Genomic DNA, 20475 nt, shown 5'->3' on the forward strand with positions numbered 1-20475 from the left:
TACAGACTGTTCAGGCAGGTGACCCTCTCTTGTCAACGAGGAATGGTGAGGCGGGGGCACTCCTGGAATCCATCCCCGGACACCAGCCAAGGGCCAGCCTCGCAGGCAGGCCTTGCTAAGAATAGGTGGTCTCAGGATGAGAATGGGTGCAGCCCAGTGGAAGAGCAGACAGGAAGTAGTCCAGCTGTGTCTCTGAAGTGTTAGTAGAGCTTGAAAAAGAGCATGATGAGCAGTGCAAAGTATGAAAGAATGCATATTTTTTGATCTTTGTATCAGGCTAATTATTACCAATTTTCAGAAGCTGAGGGAAAAAGGTTTTGCATAGTACAGCAGATTGTAGTCTTTTTATCAGTTTTGAGAGGGAGAGTGATGGTAAAGAAGCAAAGGGAAAGAATTTTTTCTTTTTTTACATCTTTATTGGAGTATAATTGCTTTACAATGGTGTGTTAGTTTCTGCTTTATAACAAAGTGAATCAGTTATACATATGTTCCCATATCTCTACCCTCTTGCGTCTCCCTCCCTCCCACCCTCCCTATCCCACCCCTCTAGGTGGTCACAAAGCACCGAGCTGATCTCCCTGTGCTATGCGGCTGCTTCCCACTAGCTAGCTATTTTACGTTTGGTAGTGGGAAAGAATTTTTAAGTAACAAGGTATGCTGCTTCTGTCATTTATTTGAGTTGTTATAAAAATGCATTTAAAAACTAATGTCTTTTTCTTATTATGAGATTTGAAAATTCTAAATATATGGACACTTCTAAAGAAGCAAATGAAAGTCATCCAAGGACAACTCTTGTTTATATTTTGGTCCATTTTCAAATCTGTAGCTATATTTATATTTGTGGACCACATTGTGTGAACAGTGCTTGCTTTTTCCCCATGTCACTAAGTAGTACTCTTTGGAAAAATTGGATTTTGAAAAGTTGTGTGACAACCCATTGTTTGGTTTTATCAGGATTTATTGACCCATTCTCCTTCTGTTGGGCATTTAGGTCTCCATTTTCATGATTATAGCACTATAATTATGAGCATTAATTTGAAAAATATTTGATGATTTGAGAGGTGCAAATGACATCTGATTGTTTTAGATTTGCAAATGTTGAATGTTAGGTTGGCTATTTAAAAAAGCCTGTTGACTGTAGCAGAGGTTTATGGCTACTGTAGCAGCTATCCGGTAGGCTATTTCAGGGGCGTCTTCGTAGGATCCAGATTCCGGAGTACCTGTCACAAGTGTGTGATGGTGCAGTAGCATGAGAACCTTCCACTAAGGTTCCCCGAGGACTAAAGTGAGGAAGTAAGAGGAAGTAAGGAGTGCTTCCAGGAGGTGGGCATGTGCTAGTGTTGTCTTGTTTTTACATTTCTCTCCTGATTGAATTTCCATCTGTTTGTGTTTGATTGGTTCCATTGTTTTAAATGTTTACAAGATTTATATGAGTTATATTTGCTGCAAGTGTTTTCTCCATTTTGTCCTTTGCCTTGTAATTTGGTATATGTTGCTTTGGATCCTTCCAAAGTTTTTAATTGTACGTAATCAGTCCTTTCTTTCTTGTTGTTTCTTCCGAAATTTTTTCACGTAGAAAGTACTCACTTGCCAAGATCAGGCGAATATTCACCTTTGTTTCCTTTACATTATTTCTCTTCATTTTTTAAACTCACACTTCCTTTTGATTAACATAAAGATTACACGCAGCCTGCAGGTTCCTGTGCCCTTCGTGCTTCGGGCTTTCTCTCTGCTGAGGGTTGGTACCCCTTCTCCCTGTATCTTCACCAGGCAGGAAGGCAGTTCAAGCTTTACTTGTGAACTGTGTTATGAAAATGTGTCCCTCCCCCGATGTAACATTTCTTACTAGTGAACTTTCATCCAGCATTTCTCAGTTATTTCCATCCATTTATTCTTTTAGATATAATTAATAATCACCTAGCCAGATGTTAAATGTCTTATTTGGATTTTGATCAGATTTGTATTGAATGTGGACATTAATTTGAAAGGAATTGATGTGTTTTTATTTAGGGTTTTGGACTATCTCTCCATTTCTTTAAGTTTTCTTCTCTGCCCTTAGGAGAAATGTTATCTTATGTAGGTCCTTCACCTTTCTCAACTCATTTTTGTGCTGCCATTGTGAAGGAATATCTTTAGATTATGTTTCCATTATCTGTTGTTAGATTTGTTCTATCTCCTATAGAGATTCTGCAATATGCTTTTTATTAAAGTACTGATTAAATGATAAATATTCAGTGCCTTATTCTGTAAGACACAATAGAAAATATTGAGGGGTTTGAAAGAAGTTATGGACCTGAGAAACTTATTTTTATTCTATGAAAAAAGTAGGGTTGTTCAACTTTTGAGCAGCAGACACTGGTTAGCCCAGATAACCTCTCTTTAAGAAATTCTACTTTTAAAGTTTTTAGTGTTTGTTTAAGATACTTTTCATACATAGCATGTTATCCCATTTTTATTTTTGTGATTCCAAAAATAGATACTTTTTTGTTCCCTGTTTTGTTCCCTTGATACTAATTACTTTCTATGTTTCTAGGTCAGATTATCCTCTCTAAGAATTTATGATAACGGGAAGGCATTAGAAATAGTACAGTACTTTCTAGGTGGTGATTATCTAGAAAAATTAGAACAGATAATTCTTCAGAGCATATTCATCAGTGGTTGTTAGTACATTTTTTCCCGCTTTGTACTTTTGGTGACTCATGAAAAATCAGCATTACAGATTCTGTTCACAGAGCAGGAGAATGCTGATCTCCATACGTTTTATGTCAGTGCTCACAGGGAGTCAGTGGTCCTTGCCCTGAAGCAGAAGAGGCCATGTGATTTGTGGGACCCAGTGTAAAATGAAACCGCAGGGCTCCTCGGTAGAAAATTATTAAGTTCAAAATGCTGACAGCAGCACATTAAACCAGGAGGGGTCCCTTGTATCCACACAGGTTGTGGCCCCTGAAGCCAGCCCCGCCGGTAACACGGGACCTGTGAGGAGGCGCCTTGAACCTTTATGTGATGAGCCCTCTTCCTCCTCTTTTGCATTTCCGGACCTTGACTCTGAGAGTCTAACTTCGTGAATGCCCGGCGGCAGTTCCTTGCAGGAAGTCACAGACGCATGTCCACTGGGGCTGTCAGATTTCACCTCATCCCTTGTTGCTACTCAGAAATCTTTTAACCAACTCTTGTTAGTCCCGCCTTGTATTTCGCAGAAAGGCTGTTTAAACACAGCCACACTCATCTTCCTCGTTCTCAAGGCTTACTACCCGCCGTGCTAAGACTGATCGTCCTCTCTCATCTGCCAGCACATCTTCACGGTATCACAGTCTGTTTGTAGGCTTGGTTTTTCCTATTTCAGAGAAAAAGATGGCTCACTGTCTTTCCAAAAGATTTTCCAGTTTGCTTCCTAAATATACCTGCTCCTGCCTGTTCCGGGACCTTTATTTAGCCCTTGGTCTCTTATCTCTTCATTATTTCAAACCAGTTTTCCAGCAACTCCTCTTCCACTTATAAATGTATTCATGTTTTCTGATTCAAAAATTATTTTAAAAGAAAACAACACTTCTGTATAGATGGGAAAGTTATTTTTTGTTTGAAAGCTACCTAGAACCTAATTTTCTACCTAGAAAACTTAACCTAAAGCTGGCTTCGCGAGAAGGATTCATGTTGAAAAACCCAGGGGTAGGTCTTCTTCCCAGTGCAGTTTGCCGGGTGGGCTTGTTGCTTGTCAGTGGGACTGGATGTGTCCAGCAGCCTTCTGTCCCTCCTTCTCGCTCCCATTCCGACGACTCTTTTTTTTTTTTTTTTTTTTTTGCGGTACGCGGGCCTCTTACTGCTGTGGCCTCTCCCGTTGCAGAGCACAGGCTCCGGACGCGCAGGCTCAGCGGCCATGGCTCACGGGCCCAGCCGCTCCGCGGCATGTGGGATCTTCCCGGACCGGGGCACGAACCCGTGTCCCCTGCATCGGCAGGGGGACTCTCAACCACTGCGCCACTAGGGAAGCCCAGTATACCAGAATTTGCTCACCAGTTTTCCTGTTGATAGAGAGGGAATTAGGGTTGTTTTTTGTTTTGGGCTGTTATGAATAAAGCTGCTATAGATTTCTTGTGCAAATCTTTTTTGTGAGCATATGATTTCATTTCTCTTGGCTAAATACCTAGGACTGGGAAGTCGAATTAGGGCAGGTGTAATTATGGATTAAAAGTCGCCAGTCATTTTTTTTTATGTGTAAGAAATTTTTATGTATTAGAAATTGCCAAACTTCTTTTTTTTAAAGTTGTTGTACCATTTTACACTCCATCATTTGTGTATGAGTGTTCTGGTTGCTCCGTATCCTGGGCAACCATTGATGTTATTAGTCTTTTCAATTTTAGCTCATCTGGTGTATGGTAGTAGTAGTTTCTCCCTAATGGCCAATCGTGCTGAGTACTTTTTCACGTGCTTATTGTTCATTTGCATATCTTTTTTTGAAGTGTCTTTAATCCTTTTGTGGTTTTTTTTTTTTTTTTTTAAATCAGTATTTGTTTCTTTATTTCTCAACCATAGAAGCTCTTTATATATTCTGGATAACAGTCCTTTGTCAGACATATGTTTTGAAAATATTTTTTTCCAGTCTATGGCTTGCTTATTCATTTTCTTAGTGGTATCTTTTAGTGATCAGAAGTTTCTCACTTTGATGAAATCTAATTTATTGTTTTCTTGTTTTATGGTATTATTTTCATTTTTCTGTCTTAAAAACTTTTCCGACTCCAGGTTATGAAGATATTCTTTCTTCCAGCTGGATTATGGTTTTAGCTTTTACATTTAGGTCTGTGATCCATCCCTAATTAATTTTTGTGTGAAGTATGAGGTAAGGGTTGAGGTTCATTTTATTTTCCCATATGAATAGCAAGTTGTTATTGCACCATTTGTGAAAAGGCTTTCTTTTCTCATTGAATTATTTTGATGTCTTCATCAAAAATCAGTTGCTTGTAAAAGCGTTGGTCTATTTCTGGACCTATCTGTTCTATATTGTTGATCTATTTGTGTATCTTTATAGTAATACCACACTGTCTTGATTGCTTTAGCTCTATAGTAAGTCTTGAAGTCAATTATTTTTCTTTTTTTCAAGATTGTGTGGCTATTTTAGGTCTTTAGCATTTCCATGTGAATCAGCCTGTCACATCTTATTATTTATTTGTAAATTATTTATTAAATGCCTGCTGGGATTATGATTTGGATTGTATTAAGTCTATATATCAATTTGGGTAAACGGATGTCTTAACGGTGTTGAATCTTGCATTCCATGAACATGGTACATCTTTCTGCTTGGCAGTGGGCTTAGCTCTTCAGATGGAGTATTATGGTCGAGATAATACGTTAAAGTGCTTAGCAACCTTAGTCTGGCATTTATAACAATTCACCCTGTAATGTTAATGTTTACTACTTGTTCCATTAATCACAAAGCTTTATAAAGTACTCTCTATTTGTGTCTCATTTTGCTTGGCTTGGAGCTTGATCATGGTCATACCTCTGGCAAATGCCTGGGCAGGTTTGGAACGAGTTCCTTACGACTCTGAAGTCCGTGCTTGTGCGTGCACGTCGCGGGAAGCCAAGAGCAGTGAGCCTTGCATTGTATTTCTCTGCGTTTTTAGGATGGCCTTACGTATTGGTAGGTTAAAGTTAGAGTCTCCAACAACAGAATTTATTCTGAATGGTTTAAGCAGCACAGGAATGTATAAGGATACAGTAGTTCACAGTCTCTCTGGAAGAGCTAGACTCTGCGTTTGTATACGTGTGACACACTGTGGCTTCTCTTGTGAAAACATCGCCCTGTCACACCTAGTAGTCGACCCCAGAGTTCTGCCCATGCCCGCTCTGCGAGGACTTGGGCCTCTGCCCCTGCGTCTTTCAGAGGCGTTTTCCCTTCTCTACCTGCTCCCACTGCTCACTCTGACCCAGGCGAGCAGGGGCGCATCTCAGGGAAGGAGCCAGGCCACTCACGACCTGGTTACGGGAGGGCTGGGAACGGGAGGTAGTGAGCATGGGCAAATCAGCAACAGTTTTGGGAGCCGTAAACGGTTCCCCAGCGCATCTGTCTGTGCATTCATGGATTTTTCTCTATTGGCAGTAAAATGAAAACAAAACTCCATGAGAATCTAGATCTACGTTATACATTCTCAGCTAGTATTGAAACCAATGGGTGATCGTGTGTCCCCACGTTCATATCTGTTTTAATCTGTTGTAACATGGACTCCAGACGCAGAACAGGTCTGGGTCACGTTTCTGCTGCTGACCACCGCGTGGCCTCGGGCAAGGAAGGCACTGCTCACCTCTTGGCACGTAGCTTTCTCACCTGTGAGCTCAGAGAATTGCAGTGACTAATTAATAGTACTATTCTAAGGTATTCTTTCAAGCTGCTGTACACAAAGTATGTAACGTATGCTTGATGTACAGTAAATACTCAAAAACATGACCTATTTTATTTGCATTCACCTTCACATATGCATTCTGTGTGCAGGTCGCTTACATGTACAGAGAGCTTCACCTTGTTCTGTCTTAGAGAAGCAAGCAGTTACACAGGGTCAGTGGGAAGAGCTCTGACCTTTTAAGATACCACAGTGTTCTAGCTGTTCTACAGGGAGGATGTCTGGTGATAACAGAGTAGCAATAGTCCTCGCTTCCTACAGAGATTTCATGTTTATCAACTCAGACAATTGCCGTTGAGCTATTATTGGCTGATGTACCTTGGGGTCCACTTTCTGCCATGTCTTGAGGACAAGCCAGCAGTCCTGCACGTGGCTGTGTGGTGACAAAGGGCAGAGCAGAGCCACATCTGCTGTTCAGGATGTCATTGCTTCGCCTCCTCCGAGACCTCGCTTGAGAAGCTGCACGGTTCTTGCTGAGCACTCAGCAGCAGAGGAGGGAATATGGGCAGCCTCTGTCCTTGGACCAGAGTGGCTAACAGGCCCTCCAGGGCTGGAGCTGCGCCGCCTTGTGGGGCTCCCGCCCAGAGCTCATGTCCTGGTCCTGATCTTTTGGCCGCACTTCCATGAGGACACTATCTAGAGTTTCTAGAATGGGGCTCTGGCTCCCAGGGCAGCTTGGTTCTGGTTTTATTTTGTCCCATGAAATAAGCAGCATGGGGTCGGAGAGCACGTGCGTTTCTCTGCTCTCCTTTCTCTGCTCTGCGCGTGACTCACATCTCACCCTTGATCAGGTGTTGCCTCTGAAGAAAGCTTGCGTGTGAGTGAAGGCCTGTGACCTCGTCACGGGTGATGCTCCCCTTTGCAGGACGCATTAAAGTGGGTGCACGGGGCTCAGCTGTCCTGTAGGCCCCCGGGCGTGCGTGCACCCGGGCCGTGACAACCCTGGGTGGTGAGGCTGCTCCCGGGCAGCTCTGCGTTGGTCCAGGGAGGGCAGGGCTCTGGTCTCAGCTCTTGGTCAGCACGTGGTGGGATTTCTGCTTGTTCACACGGTCCTGCGAAGATGTGCGCTGGGCTCCTTCCCTGACCACTTTCCACGTTCACTGGCTCTCACCCCTCCTTTCTCTGGACGTCTCTCCCCTCCCTCACATTTAATGCCTTTTTTCTGTGCAGTTTCCGGCCTCTGTTTTCTTAAGTTCCACAGCTCTGGTTTCCCATTTTCCTAGCAGTTTGTTTAATCAAATCAGTGGAACCCTTGCCTCGTAGCTGTCTCCCCATCGGTGACAGGGTGCTGTCCTGTTCACCCCAGGCATCTCCCCGTCTCACCATTGAGACAAGCTCATTTCTCTGTCTCAGGAATGCAGGTGGATATAGTAGTGCCCTCGCCTCAGCCAGATGCCCGAGTCAGCTGTGTCAGGGTCTCCTTCCACCCCTGAACCCAGTACTTAGCTCCACAAGGCTTCCTTTATAGAGCAGCAGATCTGAGGGATCTTGACTTGTTGTCCTGCATTGGTTGACATACAGTAATTTTAAAAATCTTTGATCTTTTCAGGATACATTGAAAATGAATATATGAAGCTCAGTGTGATAAGCTTTAAAAATAGCACTGAACATCTACCTCTTATTGGAAAAGTTGGCCTTTCTTGGAAAACTAATATTTTTGATGGCTGTATAAAGGTAATTTTTTTTTTCTTAAAGTACCTGGTTTCTTTATAATAAATGTGTCTGTTGATGTATATGTATGATGCTGCTTTGAAAGTCCTAGATTTATTGTTCTGGTGTCTGAAGATTTGTGCACGTCCTCTTAGCCAGTGGCAATCAGTTGATTGATTTATCCAACGTGTATTGAGGGCCTTTCGTTTTCCACTGAGCGTGGTGGAGTTGGTGGGTAGGTGGCACACAGCACGTTGCTGAGCAGTGTTGATTGCACCCCTCTGTTCCCTCGAAGTCCTTCTGGCTATTCGTTTTGTGGAGAAAGAGTGGAGCCGTAGGTTGGACCAGGCAAGTAGCATTTACTCAAAAACATCTTAATTACTTCTCAGTTACATCTTAGGACACCAATTTAAAGTTTATTGCAGTTATAAGTTCCAGCATACAGATTTTTCCTTGAACAGTTAAATCAATTTTTACCTCTATCACAAACCAGCCACATGGAGGGGAGGGAGGATGTGGTGGCCGGGGACTGGCGGTGGGTGGGGGGGAGGAGGGTTCTCACGCAGTCTCGCTTCTCCTGTGATCCCTGTGCCTGTGGGTGCCCTGGTTGTCACTCCTCTCCATCTGTGTGTTGTGGGATGAACAGGACTTCCACAGGATGCATCTACTGTGGATGCAGAGGGCCCCAGTTAAGCTGGCTTAATTCTGCCTATGAGCATGGATGCCTTGTGACAGTGACTAGGGGTGATGGCTGAGGCCAAGAGCAGCGTTGTTGTTGAGCGTGAAAAGCAAGCACTTCAGTATCATTAAGGATTCTCTCTTGATCCACTTGCTATTTGATATACTGAGATGTTTTATTCTGTTTATTTGTGAGCAGTTGTTTAAACCTTGGTAAAGATTTATCACATACAAAGGAATATTATTTCATGTCTTCAAGAGCACAGACCTGACTTTTTAAAGTGGATTTAGATGATTCTTACAAAAACGCGTGCTAAAATGTTGAAGTCACAATGGACCTTGAGGACCTAGAAAGGCAAAATATCAACATGGCAGACTTAAAGGGTCAGCATAATATAAAAATAATATAATTTGTTTTGTGTTCCTTGGTAATCGAGAAGCATATATTCAGTTCCCACTGTGGGGTGGAAAGGGAAGCGTTGTAATTGTACAGGAAACAAAGCTTTATCCCAGCTCTGACCATTGGAAAGGCAGTCTCTGCGTTTGTTGGTGCCGGTTGCTGCGCGCGGGCGCAGCAGTTCAGTGATGGCCAGAGCTGACCTGGCCGCCCTCCCCACCTCCCCGCCACACCCCGTGCCGAGGACTGTCACACGCTTGTCACATGCTGTTCCCGCTTCCTGTAATTTCGTTCTCTTTCCTCTTCTCCCTCCTCTTTCACTTTAATCCTTCATGACGAGGCTCCATCTACATTTATTAAGTCAGGTCTAATTGGCCATTTTATCCTCACACTTACGAACATCTGTGTTTATTTTGTAGAGTTGCTCTGTAATGGACTTAACTCTTTTGGAAGAATATGGGAAACCCTTCTGGTGTTTCAGTTCCCCGGTGTGCATGAGACCCTCTCCTGGGCCCTCTGACGGCCCTACTTTCTTGGGGGAGACGTACCGTGTGGACTACGCAGACGCAGAGGGAAGGGTGCACTTGGAGCTGGTGTGGATCGAGGAGACGGGAGAGTACTTTATCGTCAGCCTGGCGCTCTACCTGCGGGTGGCAAAGATAAACCACTGGTTTGGGACCAAATACTGAGCATTAGCAGTAGGCGGCAAATTATTGTTGCTGTTTGTTTCTTTTGGGCTGACTGGTTTTGTTCTTGGTGTTTGTTGGAAGTTAAAATAAAGCAGTAGTCTGTTCGATGTCCTCTTATTTCACATTAGAAATCATGATTTCTGAGTCATTTTAAAGTTAAGGTTAGAAGATTAAGTTAAATTTTAAAACCGTGAAAATAGCCCATCACAGTGGAAATTCATGTAAAATAAAAAGAAAAAAGATATTTGCTTCTCTTCTGCCCTCACACTTTAAAAAAACAAGAAAACGGATCAGACTGAAAACAGATCAGTTTTCTCTTGAGGGTGTGTGTGTGCGCGCGTGTGTGTGTATGTGTGTGTTGTATATGTAGGATGTTTTCTTTATTGGTTAGAACCCCAAATAAAGAAATATATTTAAATGTGAACTTCATGGTATTCATTAAAATTAGAAAGTGCTATATTCATGGCATTTAGCAGCCACATTAGTGTTCAATAAAGCAAAGTAAAATAGACAAATGACCTGCTTCACAAGGAAAGATACATCTGTAATCATCAGAGGAAGTTGTTATCCCTTAGAAGAGCGAAGCGTGATACACATGCAGTTCAGACACCCAGCTCTGCATCAGTGGGACAGGGTGGGAAGGACACTCCCTCTGCAGAAGTGCTTTAGGAGGATCGGCAGACACCTGGGGTTCAAATGGAGGTAACATTCACCTAATCACGTTTTTCAGGGATTTGGTTCTAAATTTGTTTGAGATTGTATCGATTATCTTTTTCTGTCATATTTTTATCTCCCACTTAAAGTTGTTCTCAGAAGTGATCGTTGAAATGCTGTGTTGCTCCCACAGGGGCATACACGATTGAACTCCTCCCCCCTCTATCTCTCTTCTCTTATTGAAATATCTGATCAGTTTTCTCTTGAGAGGTGTTTGTGTGTAGAATAAAGAGCTTGAAGACAGCAATAAAAGAAAAGGTTCTCAACCAAAGAAACGTGAGAGTAAAAAGGATCCCTGCTCTGAAGCCATCCTCACCCTCCCGCCGTCCTAGGTCTTGGGCTGCAGATGTTGGGGAGGGAGAAATTTGAGATCCGTGTCAGACACTGAGAGCACGGGGCGATGCTACTTTGTGGTCTTGCCAACGAGGGGATGTGGAGCCCCTGCCCCACCTGAGTGGCATTTGGGGGGTGGAGAGGCAGTGGTTTGAGCCGTGAGCTCAAGATGAAGGTAGAAGAGGACAGGATGCCCCGAGAGGCAGGTGGCGGAAGCCATGCGTCACCAGCAGGACTGAACTGGAAACAAACACAGAATAGTGTGGGGTGACTCCTTGGACTCACTGGGTTAGATGGTGGCGGGACTAGATGTCCTAGAAAATAGTAGTAGAAGTGAGGTAGCCCTGGAGAAAGAGTGCTGCTCTCTTTATCCCCGGTTGAATGGTATTTGGGTGGAATGGGAGCCGGGTAATTCACGTTGGCATTACCGTGGGGAAACCCGTAGGCGGGGACTCACAGTTAACAACACTTGTCTGCATCCCAGTTGGCTGGTCCAGGTAATGCAATGCCAGGCTCGTAATCCATCCTCAGTAGCTGTTTGTTACATCCATGGAAACTACTATAAGGGATATACCAGCAGCTGTGGGAGCGTGCAGGAAGCAGAGATAGATGGGGGTGGGAGTCCTTCCCATCTGAGCTAACTTCTGATGGAAAGTTTATCAGGCGGTGTTGGGGGAGGGGTGAACAAGGTAGTCACCATCATGGCACCTCCCCAAAGCCGTGCGTGCACACCACATGTCACCAAGTGATGCTGGAAGACTCAGCCTGGCCCCCACTTGCCCTTTCACGGGTCTGGGATAATGTTCAGCTTTGTAAAGCTGTCATTTGTCTTCATATTTCTAAATGATAATCTGTGGCTGTTTCTGGATTTGTCAATTTTGGCGTATATTGACTTACAGTAGATAAAATATCTCTCTTTTACACCAGCTGCTTCCCCTCTTGCATCATACCAGATAATTCCTGCAGTTGAAAATACGTTGTTGTGGTTTGTTGCTGACTCTAATATTGTTCCCAGTGATGCTTCTCTCTTTTACAACTTTTTATTTTTCTTGGATTAGTAATTGCCTTCTCTTTCTACTTACATGGTTTTCAACGAACCTAAAATTTTCCTTAAAGATCTGCCCAGTCTTTCATATGTTGGTCAGTGTTTCAGTGTCCCCCCCGGATGCTTAAACATGTCACATAATCTCTAAATTCTATTACTTCTTCCCCCGCAGGCTCATCCCCTGAGATCTGCCTCTGTTTGCTTTAATCTAAACTTCTCTCTAGCCCTACTGGACAGCCCACATCCTGGGAAGTTTCCTGTGTGAATCCTGCCTTATGGAATGTTGTCTTCATTCTTGATTTAAAGTTGACCCTTGAACAATGCCTGTGTGGACCCTCTGCATAGTTGAAAATCTGGGTATAACATGAGGTCAGCCCTCCATATCTGAGCTTCCGCAATATGAGCTGATTCAACCAACCTCAGATGGTGTAGTGCAGTCGTATTTACTGTTGAAAACAATCCAAGTATAAGTGGATGCGCACAGTTCAAACCAATGTTGTTCAGAGGTCAGCTGTATATCCTTTCTTCAGTGGCATGCGTTATCTTATCGGTCTCTTAAGAAAGTGACACAAGAGATGCATTTGGGATCCATGAATTTCTGAGAACGTCTGTTAGATAGTTTCACTGGGTACAAGTTGTAGCAGGAAGAATATTTTCTCTTAGAACCTGGAGGACATTTTGTCGTGAGCATTTATCCTGTGGTTGTCCTTGGCATATATAATGCCATTTTGGTTGGTCTTCCTTTGCATGTGCTCTGTTCTCTTTCTCTTCTCTCTGGAAGCTTTTGGAATTTATGCTCGGTACCTGGGAGTGGGTCTTTATCCTTCATTATGGGTCATTTTAATCTAAGAATTCGTGTACTTCAGCTATGGGTTAAAAAAATCTGTCAGTATTTTCTCTGTTGTATTTTCCTGTAACTTTTATTAATCAACTGTAATCCTTTCTGGGTGGATCCTGTGAAGTCTCTTATTTTTTCCATCTTCTGTCTCTTAGTCCTTTGTTGTGCTTTCTGTAACAGTGTCTCAGTTTTATTTTTCAACCCTTTTAGCTAATTTTCTTTTTTATTTTGATGACCAGGATTTTACTTTATACGAATTTTTTTCTAGCTCCATATAAAACATTCTGTACCTGCTTCATAAATGCAGTCTCTTCTCTAAGGCAGGGGTTGGCAGACTTTTTCTGTAAAGGGACCAATGGTAGTTTCGGCTTTTGTGGAACGTACGGTGTCTGTTGAATCTACTCCGCTGTGCCGTCGAGCATGAAATCAGTTGCGGACAGTACACAAGTGAAGGGCCCGTGTTCCGCAAAACCTTGATTTACCAGAACAAAACCTTGATTTACCAACCAGGATGAATTTGGCCTTCAGGCGGCAGTTTGCAACCCTGCACACCAGTCTCTGGGGTTATCAATTTTAGTTTTCAAAAAAGTTTTCATCTTCACCATTTGGCAAAACTACAGCAAGAATCATCAGCGCTAAGTTAGTGGGTGAAAGTGTGATGAGAAACAGGATACTGATGTAGTCTCAGAGTATCTTGCCACAAGGTACGTACTGTTAACAAAGGAGAGGACAGTCAGTCCACAGTGGAGGGACCCGGAAATGCTACCTCCCAACCCAGTTTCCTGTCGGCCCGTGCTTCCCCCTCTCCGGTTCCCGTTTGCTGTGGTGGGGTTGCTGTGCCCTGAGGAAACGCTCTTCGTTCTGCCGGGGCCCCAGCGCCTCGTGCCGTGGGCACCCCCGCTCCTGCGTGTGCAGCCTCTGCACCCCGCCTGGGCCCTGTGGGTCCCGCACCCCGCCTGCTGCAGGAATGGACGTGGGGGAAGGTGGGCTTTCTCAAGGGTTAACATACTGACACTGTGTTAGTTCTGCATGTCGTGAATGTCCACAGATTCTGCTCAGTATAAATAAGTTAGCCCTGCTGGGGTCTGGCCATCTTAGTATTATATGTATTGAAATTACGGTATCAGGCATGAAATAAAAGCATTTGCTAATCATAGTCCTTTGTCAGGAAGCCTCTTTGTCTGCAAAACGAGAGGACTTATGCTGGGATATCTTAAATACAGAGGATCCAGGAGCAGGGCTCGTTGAGTTGAATCAATTCAAGGAGAGTAACGGGTGCAAACCCTTCCTTATGCAGTTGGCAAAGGAAACAAGTGTGAGTTACACACAGAGAAATGTACCTAACCACTAGTGTGCAGTCAAAGAGACATACTTTTATTTGAAGTATACTCCACATGTAAAATCTTGGCGGATTTAAAATCGGACCAAAAATCTGACTGGCCTTTGCAAAGATGATTTTTATACGTGACTTGATAGTTGTCTATTAATTTTATTAACATCTCCTTATAAGTCTAATGGTTATAACTGCTGCAGAAAGAAAATGTTCACACGGGAAGGTCACTCTGTGCAAAATGTTTTTCCAGTGTTTGTAGTGTAAAGAAATGTGCCTTTAAAAAACTGCATGCAGAAGTGTTGGTCTTACACACCGGGTGTATTTTGTACGTGGAATAATATGGCATCCAGCTTCAGCACAGGGCGTCTTTTGTGGTCTCCTGTGGTTTCAAGGAGTAGCATGTGGATTTTCTATGAGCTCCTGCTAGGCAAGCCCTGGGCTGCAGATGCCACTGGGGCTGAAAGCCATGCTCACTGAGCACAGCAGGGTAGGACTCAGCACGAGGTGGGGTGGAGCAGGGGGATAGTAGGATGCCCAGAGGAGCGAGGGGCTGCTGTGGAGTAACATAGTAAGGCATGGTCAGGAGCGGCTCTGCGATGCATGTCCCGCTGCTGGGAGGTTGGGAAAAGGAAGGGCTGGTCTGGGGCCACAGTGGGCTAAGAGGCCAGCTGTAGACAGTGATGGGCCCTTCAGCAGAGCAAGAGAAGCCGGCTGCTCAGGCGGGAACTCGGACTCACACACGTATCATTTCAGGTGCGCGTAAAATGCCGCTTTGTCCCTGAAAATGACACACAGGATGAGTGCATCCTCTGAGAAATGTGTAGAAATTGGGATTTGCTTTCGGAAGGTGGGATTTTAGAGTCTTCCTGAACTGGCTCAGCCTCAGCCCGGACTGCTGACCTTAGTTAAGCCTCTCACTTCACTTTCCAGCCTCTCAGGGGATACAGTGAACTCCAGGAACTGCACCAAAGGCAGATGTGTGTTTGCTGATTGACATACAGTCATGTGACTGAATCACAGTGAAATGGGTGTAAGACACACATTCATTTTTATGTGTCTGCTTCAGAAAAGTGTCCACGGACTTGAGATGAGACACCTGTGATCTCTCACCGACTTAATGCTGCCTGCGGAGAAAGCGAGCAATTCACCATGATTAATAATAACTTTCGTTTACAAAAACTGGGAGCTTATCGTGTGCCAGGCACTGTGCAACAAGCTTTACCGGTACCTTTTGAAGGAAACCTTGTGGGGTAGATGGTACGATAGTGACATCATCCAGTGAGGAGAGAGGCTCAGAGGTTAAACACCCAGAGGTGCACAAAGCCAGGACCTGCCTGTGTCTGAAACCGGTGGCCTCACTCGTGCTGCATCTGCGGACTGTGTTCTGCCCTGTGCCCCGCTGCTCCAGGAGGTATAAGCACCATCGGGGACATTTAACACTCGAGAAAATGCCGTCAAGTAGACAGCATCACGTAAATAAGTACGTGCTGTGAAGCCAGTCCTGCCCGACAGGGATACAGCTGTTCAAAGGGGTTACGCCTTCAACCAGTGAAACTGGCATATACCCATGTGAACACCAAGACTAACCCAGTCACTCTGAAGGAGCCAAGGAGCAGGGCCTGCTCTGCCACGAGGAAGGCTCGGCGTAAAGCCGGGACGTATGAGCGTGCCCCTTGGTGCAAGGAGAGAAGGGACAGACGGAGCAGAAGGCAGAGCCTGCCCAGACTCTGTCAGAAGCAGACGCACACAGACACGTGTTTGATGGTAAAGGTGGCATCAGGGCAGAGGAGGAGAGAGGACTTCCCAGCTGGCGCTGGGACCACTAGGTGGCGGTCTGGAGGAAAGAAAAGGAGCCCACCCACGCCGTGCCCAGAAACACACTCCCGCTAGACTCTAGACCTAAGTGTGAAGAGCAAAATAAGAAAGTCTCTGGGAGACAGTACGGGCATCCTACAACTCAAGAGCAGAAAGCAGACAAACAACCCCAGATTACTTGCTTTAAAAAATGGGTGGAAGCCTTGATAGACATTTCTCCAAAGAAGAGGTACAGATGGCCAACAGGTATGTGAACAGGTGCTCAGCCCGACTCATCAGGGAAAAACAACAATGAGATGTCATCTCACACCTGTTAGGGTGGCTACCATCAAAAAACCCCAAAAGACAACTAGTGTTGGTGAGGGTGTGGAGAAACCGGAACCCTCCTGCACTGTTGGTGGGAATGTAATATGGTGCAGCCGCTATGGAAAGCAGCATGGCGGTTTCTCAAAAAATTAAAAATAGAACTACCATGTGATCCAGCAATCCCACTTCCGGGTATATAGCCTAAGGAATTGAAATCAGGATCTCAAAGAGGTTTCTGCATCCCCACGTTCACTGCAGCTGTATCCACAATAGCCAAGATACGGAAACAATCTAAATATCCACCAGCAGATGAATGGTGAAGAATGCGTGGTGTATACGTGCAATGAGATGCTATTCAGCCTAAGACAGGAAGGAAATGCTGCCGTATAGGGCTGAACCTTGAGGACATCATGCTAAGTGAGATAAGCCAGTCACAGGAGAACAGATACTGGATGATTCCACTTACATGAGGCACCTAAGATAGTGAAGCTCACAGAAGCAGAGAGTAGAATGGGGGCTGCCAGGGGCTGGGGGAGGGGGGAATGGGGAGTTGCTGTCCAGTGGGTGTAAAGTTCCAGTTATCAATATACCAGATGAATAAGTTCCAGAGCTCGGCTGCACAGCATGGTGCCCGTAGCTAACAAACAATACTGTATTACGTACTTAAAAACGTATTAAGAAGGTAGATCTCAGATTAAGCGTTCTTACCACTATTAACAAAAGACAGTCTGGGCAGTATTTCCCCGTGCCGGCATCCCTGGTGGGCACTCAACTCAGGCACCATTTTTAACTCTTTTAGAAATATGACCCTCATTGTCTCAGAAACATACTCCCTCTTTTTTTTTTTTTTTTTAAACAATCCTTACTCGTGTTTGTGTTCTTTATTTTTAATTAATTAAGTTTTTGGTCGCTGCGCGGCATGCGGGATCCTAGTTCCCCGTTCCCCGACCAGGGATGGAACCTGCACCCTCTGCAGTGGAAGCGCGGAGTCTTAACCACTGGACCGCCAGGGTGGTCTCAACATACTCCCTCTTCTGATAACTCGTGCTGAGTATTCTTCCCTGTGCTGTGCCAACACCGGCCTCTGCCCCACAGAGATGCACAGAGTAAGTCTGATCCCACCTGGTCCTACCTCTGTTGTTTTTACTGGGAAGCTGAAGCAGGTCTCAAAGCATCAGCTGAGGAAGCCTGAGGAGTAATCTAAGTTACTAAGGGGATTTCAGTCAGTCATGGGTGACTACCCTTACGAGAAAAAAGAGAAGTCTATTTATATAATGTATGCATAAATAAAGCAGGGTGTCTGGACTCGACCATTTTAGCTGCAGTGATATTTTGATTACATACGTTATTAGGGAAATTTAGACTTGGTGTAAATCGTAAACCCAAAATAAGACTGATAGTAGCTAAATCATCACCTGAGAACGTTAGACTTGGAAGTAATAATGAGCATGTAAGAAAATGCTTAGTGACGAAAAACTGTTAATTTGTTAAATTTGATAGGCACCCCAAAAAATCAGTGCATTAAATCTGTGCTGTGAAATATACATGGAAAGGGATTGGTCCTGATGAAAATGAAAGTATGCACACAGTTTACTTGTGTGCTCTAGAAAGCTGGTCAAAGGATTATGTTGATTTAATGGCATTTAATCTTGCTAAATTCTAAGGAAAATGTTTCTGTTGATAAACAGAGTCTAAACATCCTCAGGGTCAAAATGGTGGGGTTAAAACATTCTGTATTCATTTCAAATGTCGAGTCCTTCTTTCTGAAGTGTGCTTTAAGCTATGCAGAAGTTATATATGTTTATTTAGCAGGGACCCAGGGACCGGAAGGAGAAATGGACAAATAAATGCAGTTTGATTTGTTGAAGTCATGGGATTCTAGTACATTTTATTTGTAATCATATCGATGTTGCTACAATGTAATAAAATACTTAAAAATCTGAAATTTAGTTCATGGTAATATGAACGCTACTGTTAAATTCCGATGTAACTAGACTATGGGCCTGCAGTAAAAATTATTTGATCTTTTATTTACATACAGCCTATACCCCAGTGGTCCTCTGTTGCCCCTGGTCCCTGTGCTTTTCCAATGCATATTGATTTCTTGCCTTCGATTAGGGCACAAGAAATTGCAGTTGTCATGGAATAAGATACTAAGTGGTATTTCATAAAGGTTTATAAACCCCATCCGCCCGTTTTTCCAGAACAAGATATGTTCTTTCTGTAATAAGACTCTGTTGTGGCCACTGTTCCACAACTAAATTACCAATTTGCCCCGACTTTTCGTTCTGTGTAAGTGGAGTGAATGGTCATGCAGGAGGGATTTGTTTTTGCGGCAGCTCTCTGAAGTGGCCAAGCTGATGCTTCTATTCACTGCGTGCTCTCCGCGCCCCTGAAACAGGCCAGCGTGAGCTGGAGGCTCTTCTCTTCTCTCTTGCACGAGGAGATAATTATGGGACATTTATAACTATCTTTTAAAGAGATTCTCAAAGCTTTCTGTAGGAGAAAGTCTCCAGGTGGCAAAACTTCGTTGCATGGCGGCGGGGCGGAGGGTGGGGGGGAGCAAAAATGGAGCTCCTTCCACACCGGAATTAGGAAAAGGTTAAAAGTTTCATTCTGGAGGCAGAGAGCAGGTGACGTAATCGCATGGATTTATGTCACCATTGCATTTATTCCACAAGGGTGTTGTTACATTAAGAATTATAACCATGCATCTTAGTCACTGTGATTTATGTTAAAAACCTTATCGCAGCGGGGAGCATCACGCCATGTGTGTGGCGTGTCCCCCCACCAATCCGTGGGTGGCTGGGCCGTGGAGGGAACTGTCCCCCTTGATGTTCTGTGCAGGCTTGAAACCTGGCCCCGTGCCAGCAGTTGGCATACGGCTCCTTGGACAGACTACTGAGGGTTGCCTTCAAGCCTATGAAATTTGAGAAAGGGCAGACGAACGTGAGTGTTTTGACTCCCCGCGGGCTCTGGGGTTCAGCCGCGTGGGTTCTCCTTGAACCCCAGAGCCCGTGGGACCTTTCTGTTGCAAGGTCCTGCTCATACCTCCCGGCACTCATCCTAAACCACAGAGGGGAAAGCTTTTTCCCCTTCAGCAACGACCAGTGACCCTAAGAAGGAAACCCAGCAAACATTTATTGTGCACCTACTCGGCGCGAGGCGCTGCCCTGGGTGCTGAGGCACTGCCTTGGGGGCTGCAGATGCAAAGCTGAAGAGGTACCGCACTGACTGGTAAAGCCGGTTGTAGAGCCGCCCGGCCTAGGGTTGGGCTCGGTGGGTGGGAGCTGGGAAGACAAATACGGGTTGATTTTTGTTGTGTAAGATTGAGGTTGTCGGGTCGGGAGAAGAGCATAAAAAAGGGCCTGAAGGGAGGAGAGAAAATGGAAAAGAAAGTATGAAAAAGATGTGAAAGAAATCCCCAGCAGTTTCCTATTCAGTGTTCAGCAGACCTGATTTTCACATTGAGGAGGGAGCTCGTTTATCCAAATGCTCAGCATCAATGAAAGGTTCTGAACAAGAGTGTGAAAAGGGAAAGTGGAGGCCAGGGAGAAGGGTGAGGCAGAGGGAGTCAGAAGGGAGAAACGGAGATGGGGGGGCGGGGCAGTGGGATGGGGGCTCAGAGCAGGGGGGGGCAGGGGGAAGTGGTATGAGGGGCAGGCTGCACCCCTGAGTCCAGGGGTGCTTCTCCTTTTCCCTCAGTGGAGTCAAATACACTATCCTTGTTACAGTGTCTCTCACAGGCCTTTTGGGGTGTAATCTTATCATTTTGATGTTTGTCAGTGATCTCGGCAGTTCCCGTTTTCAGTCCGTGCCGGTGCCTGGGTAGCATATGCATCGCCAGCTGGTACCCACTAGGCAGGAGGTGTTTCCAGGTGCCGTCAGTACTGCTGTGTGTTGTTAGGGGCGATGCGTGTGGCTGAGTTCTGGACAACAGGCTGTGATGGTGTCGCCCGGCAGCTCAGGTGGGCACAGTTTATCGAAATAACATAGAAAGAGTCTGTACATTATACAGCTCGTTGTTATTAATTTTTCTAAATTAATATGTTACAGGACCCAGTTTAGTTGATTTCACACGTGACAACCCATAATGTTTTCCCTTTGTAAATGACCCTAGGTGTGTATACTTCCTGCCGTCCTGTATAAATAGAGTGAAACATGTTTTCGTGCAAAAGTCTAGCAACAAGCACTTGTCTTCTCAGTGGGGCTGGAAGGGATATTTATGGGTCATGGTTTAGGAGGCCTCATGCATCACGGCCTGGCCTGGAGGGTACCGGCCCAC

The 20475-nt window shown here is 44.7% G+C and overlaps 1 protein-coding gene across 1 annotated transcript in view; it reads left to right on the forward strand.

Annotated features, from left to right (window-relative positions):
• Positions 1 to 9806, forward strand: part of FBXO15 (F-box protein 15) — a 39836-nt gene extending 30030 nt beyond the window's left edge. The window contains exons 9-10 of the mRNA XM_007449678.1: positions 7942 to 8066; positions 9537 to 9806. Of these exons, the coding sequence (XP_007449740.1) occupies positions 7942 to 8066; positions 9537 to 9806 (395 nt within the window). The remainder of the gene's footprint in view (positions 1 to 7941; positions 8067 to 9536) is intronic.
• Positions 9807 to 20475: the final 10669 nt, after the last annotated feature.

The sequence above is a fragment of the Lipotes vexillifer genome, unplaced genomic scaffold (genome assembly GCF_000442215.2).
Source record: "Lipotes vexillifer unplaced genomic scaffold, Lipotes_vexillifer_v1.1 scaffold196, whole genome shotgun sequence".
Classification (NCBI taxonomy): domain Eukaryota; kingdom Metazoa; phylum Chordata; class Mammalia; order Artiodactyla; family Lipotidae; genus Lipotes; species Lipotes vexillifer.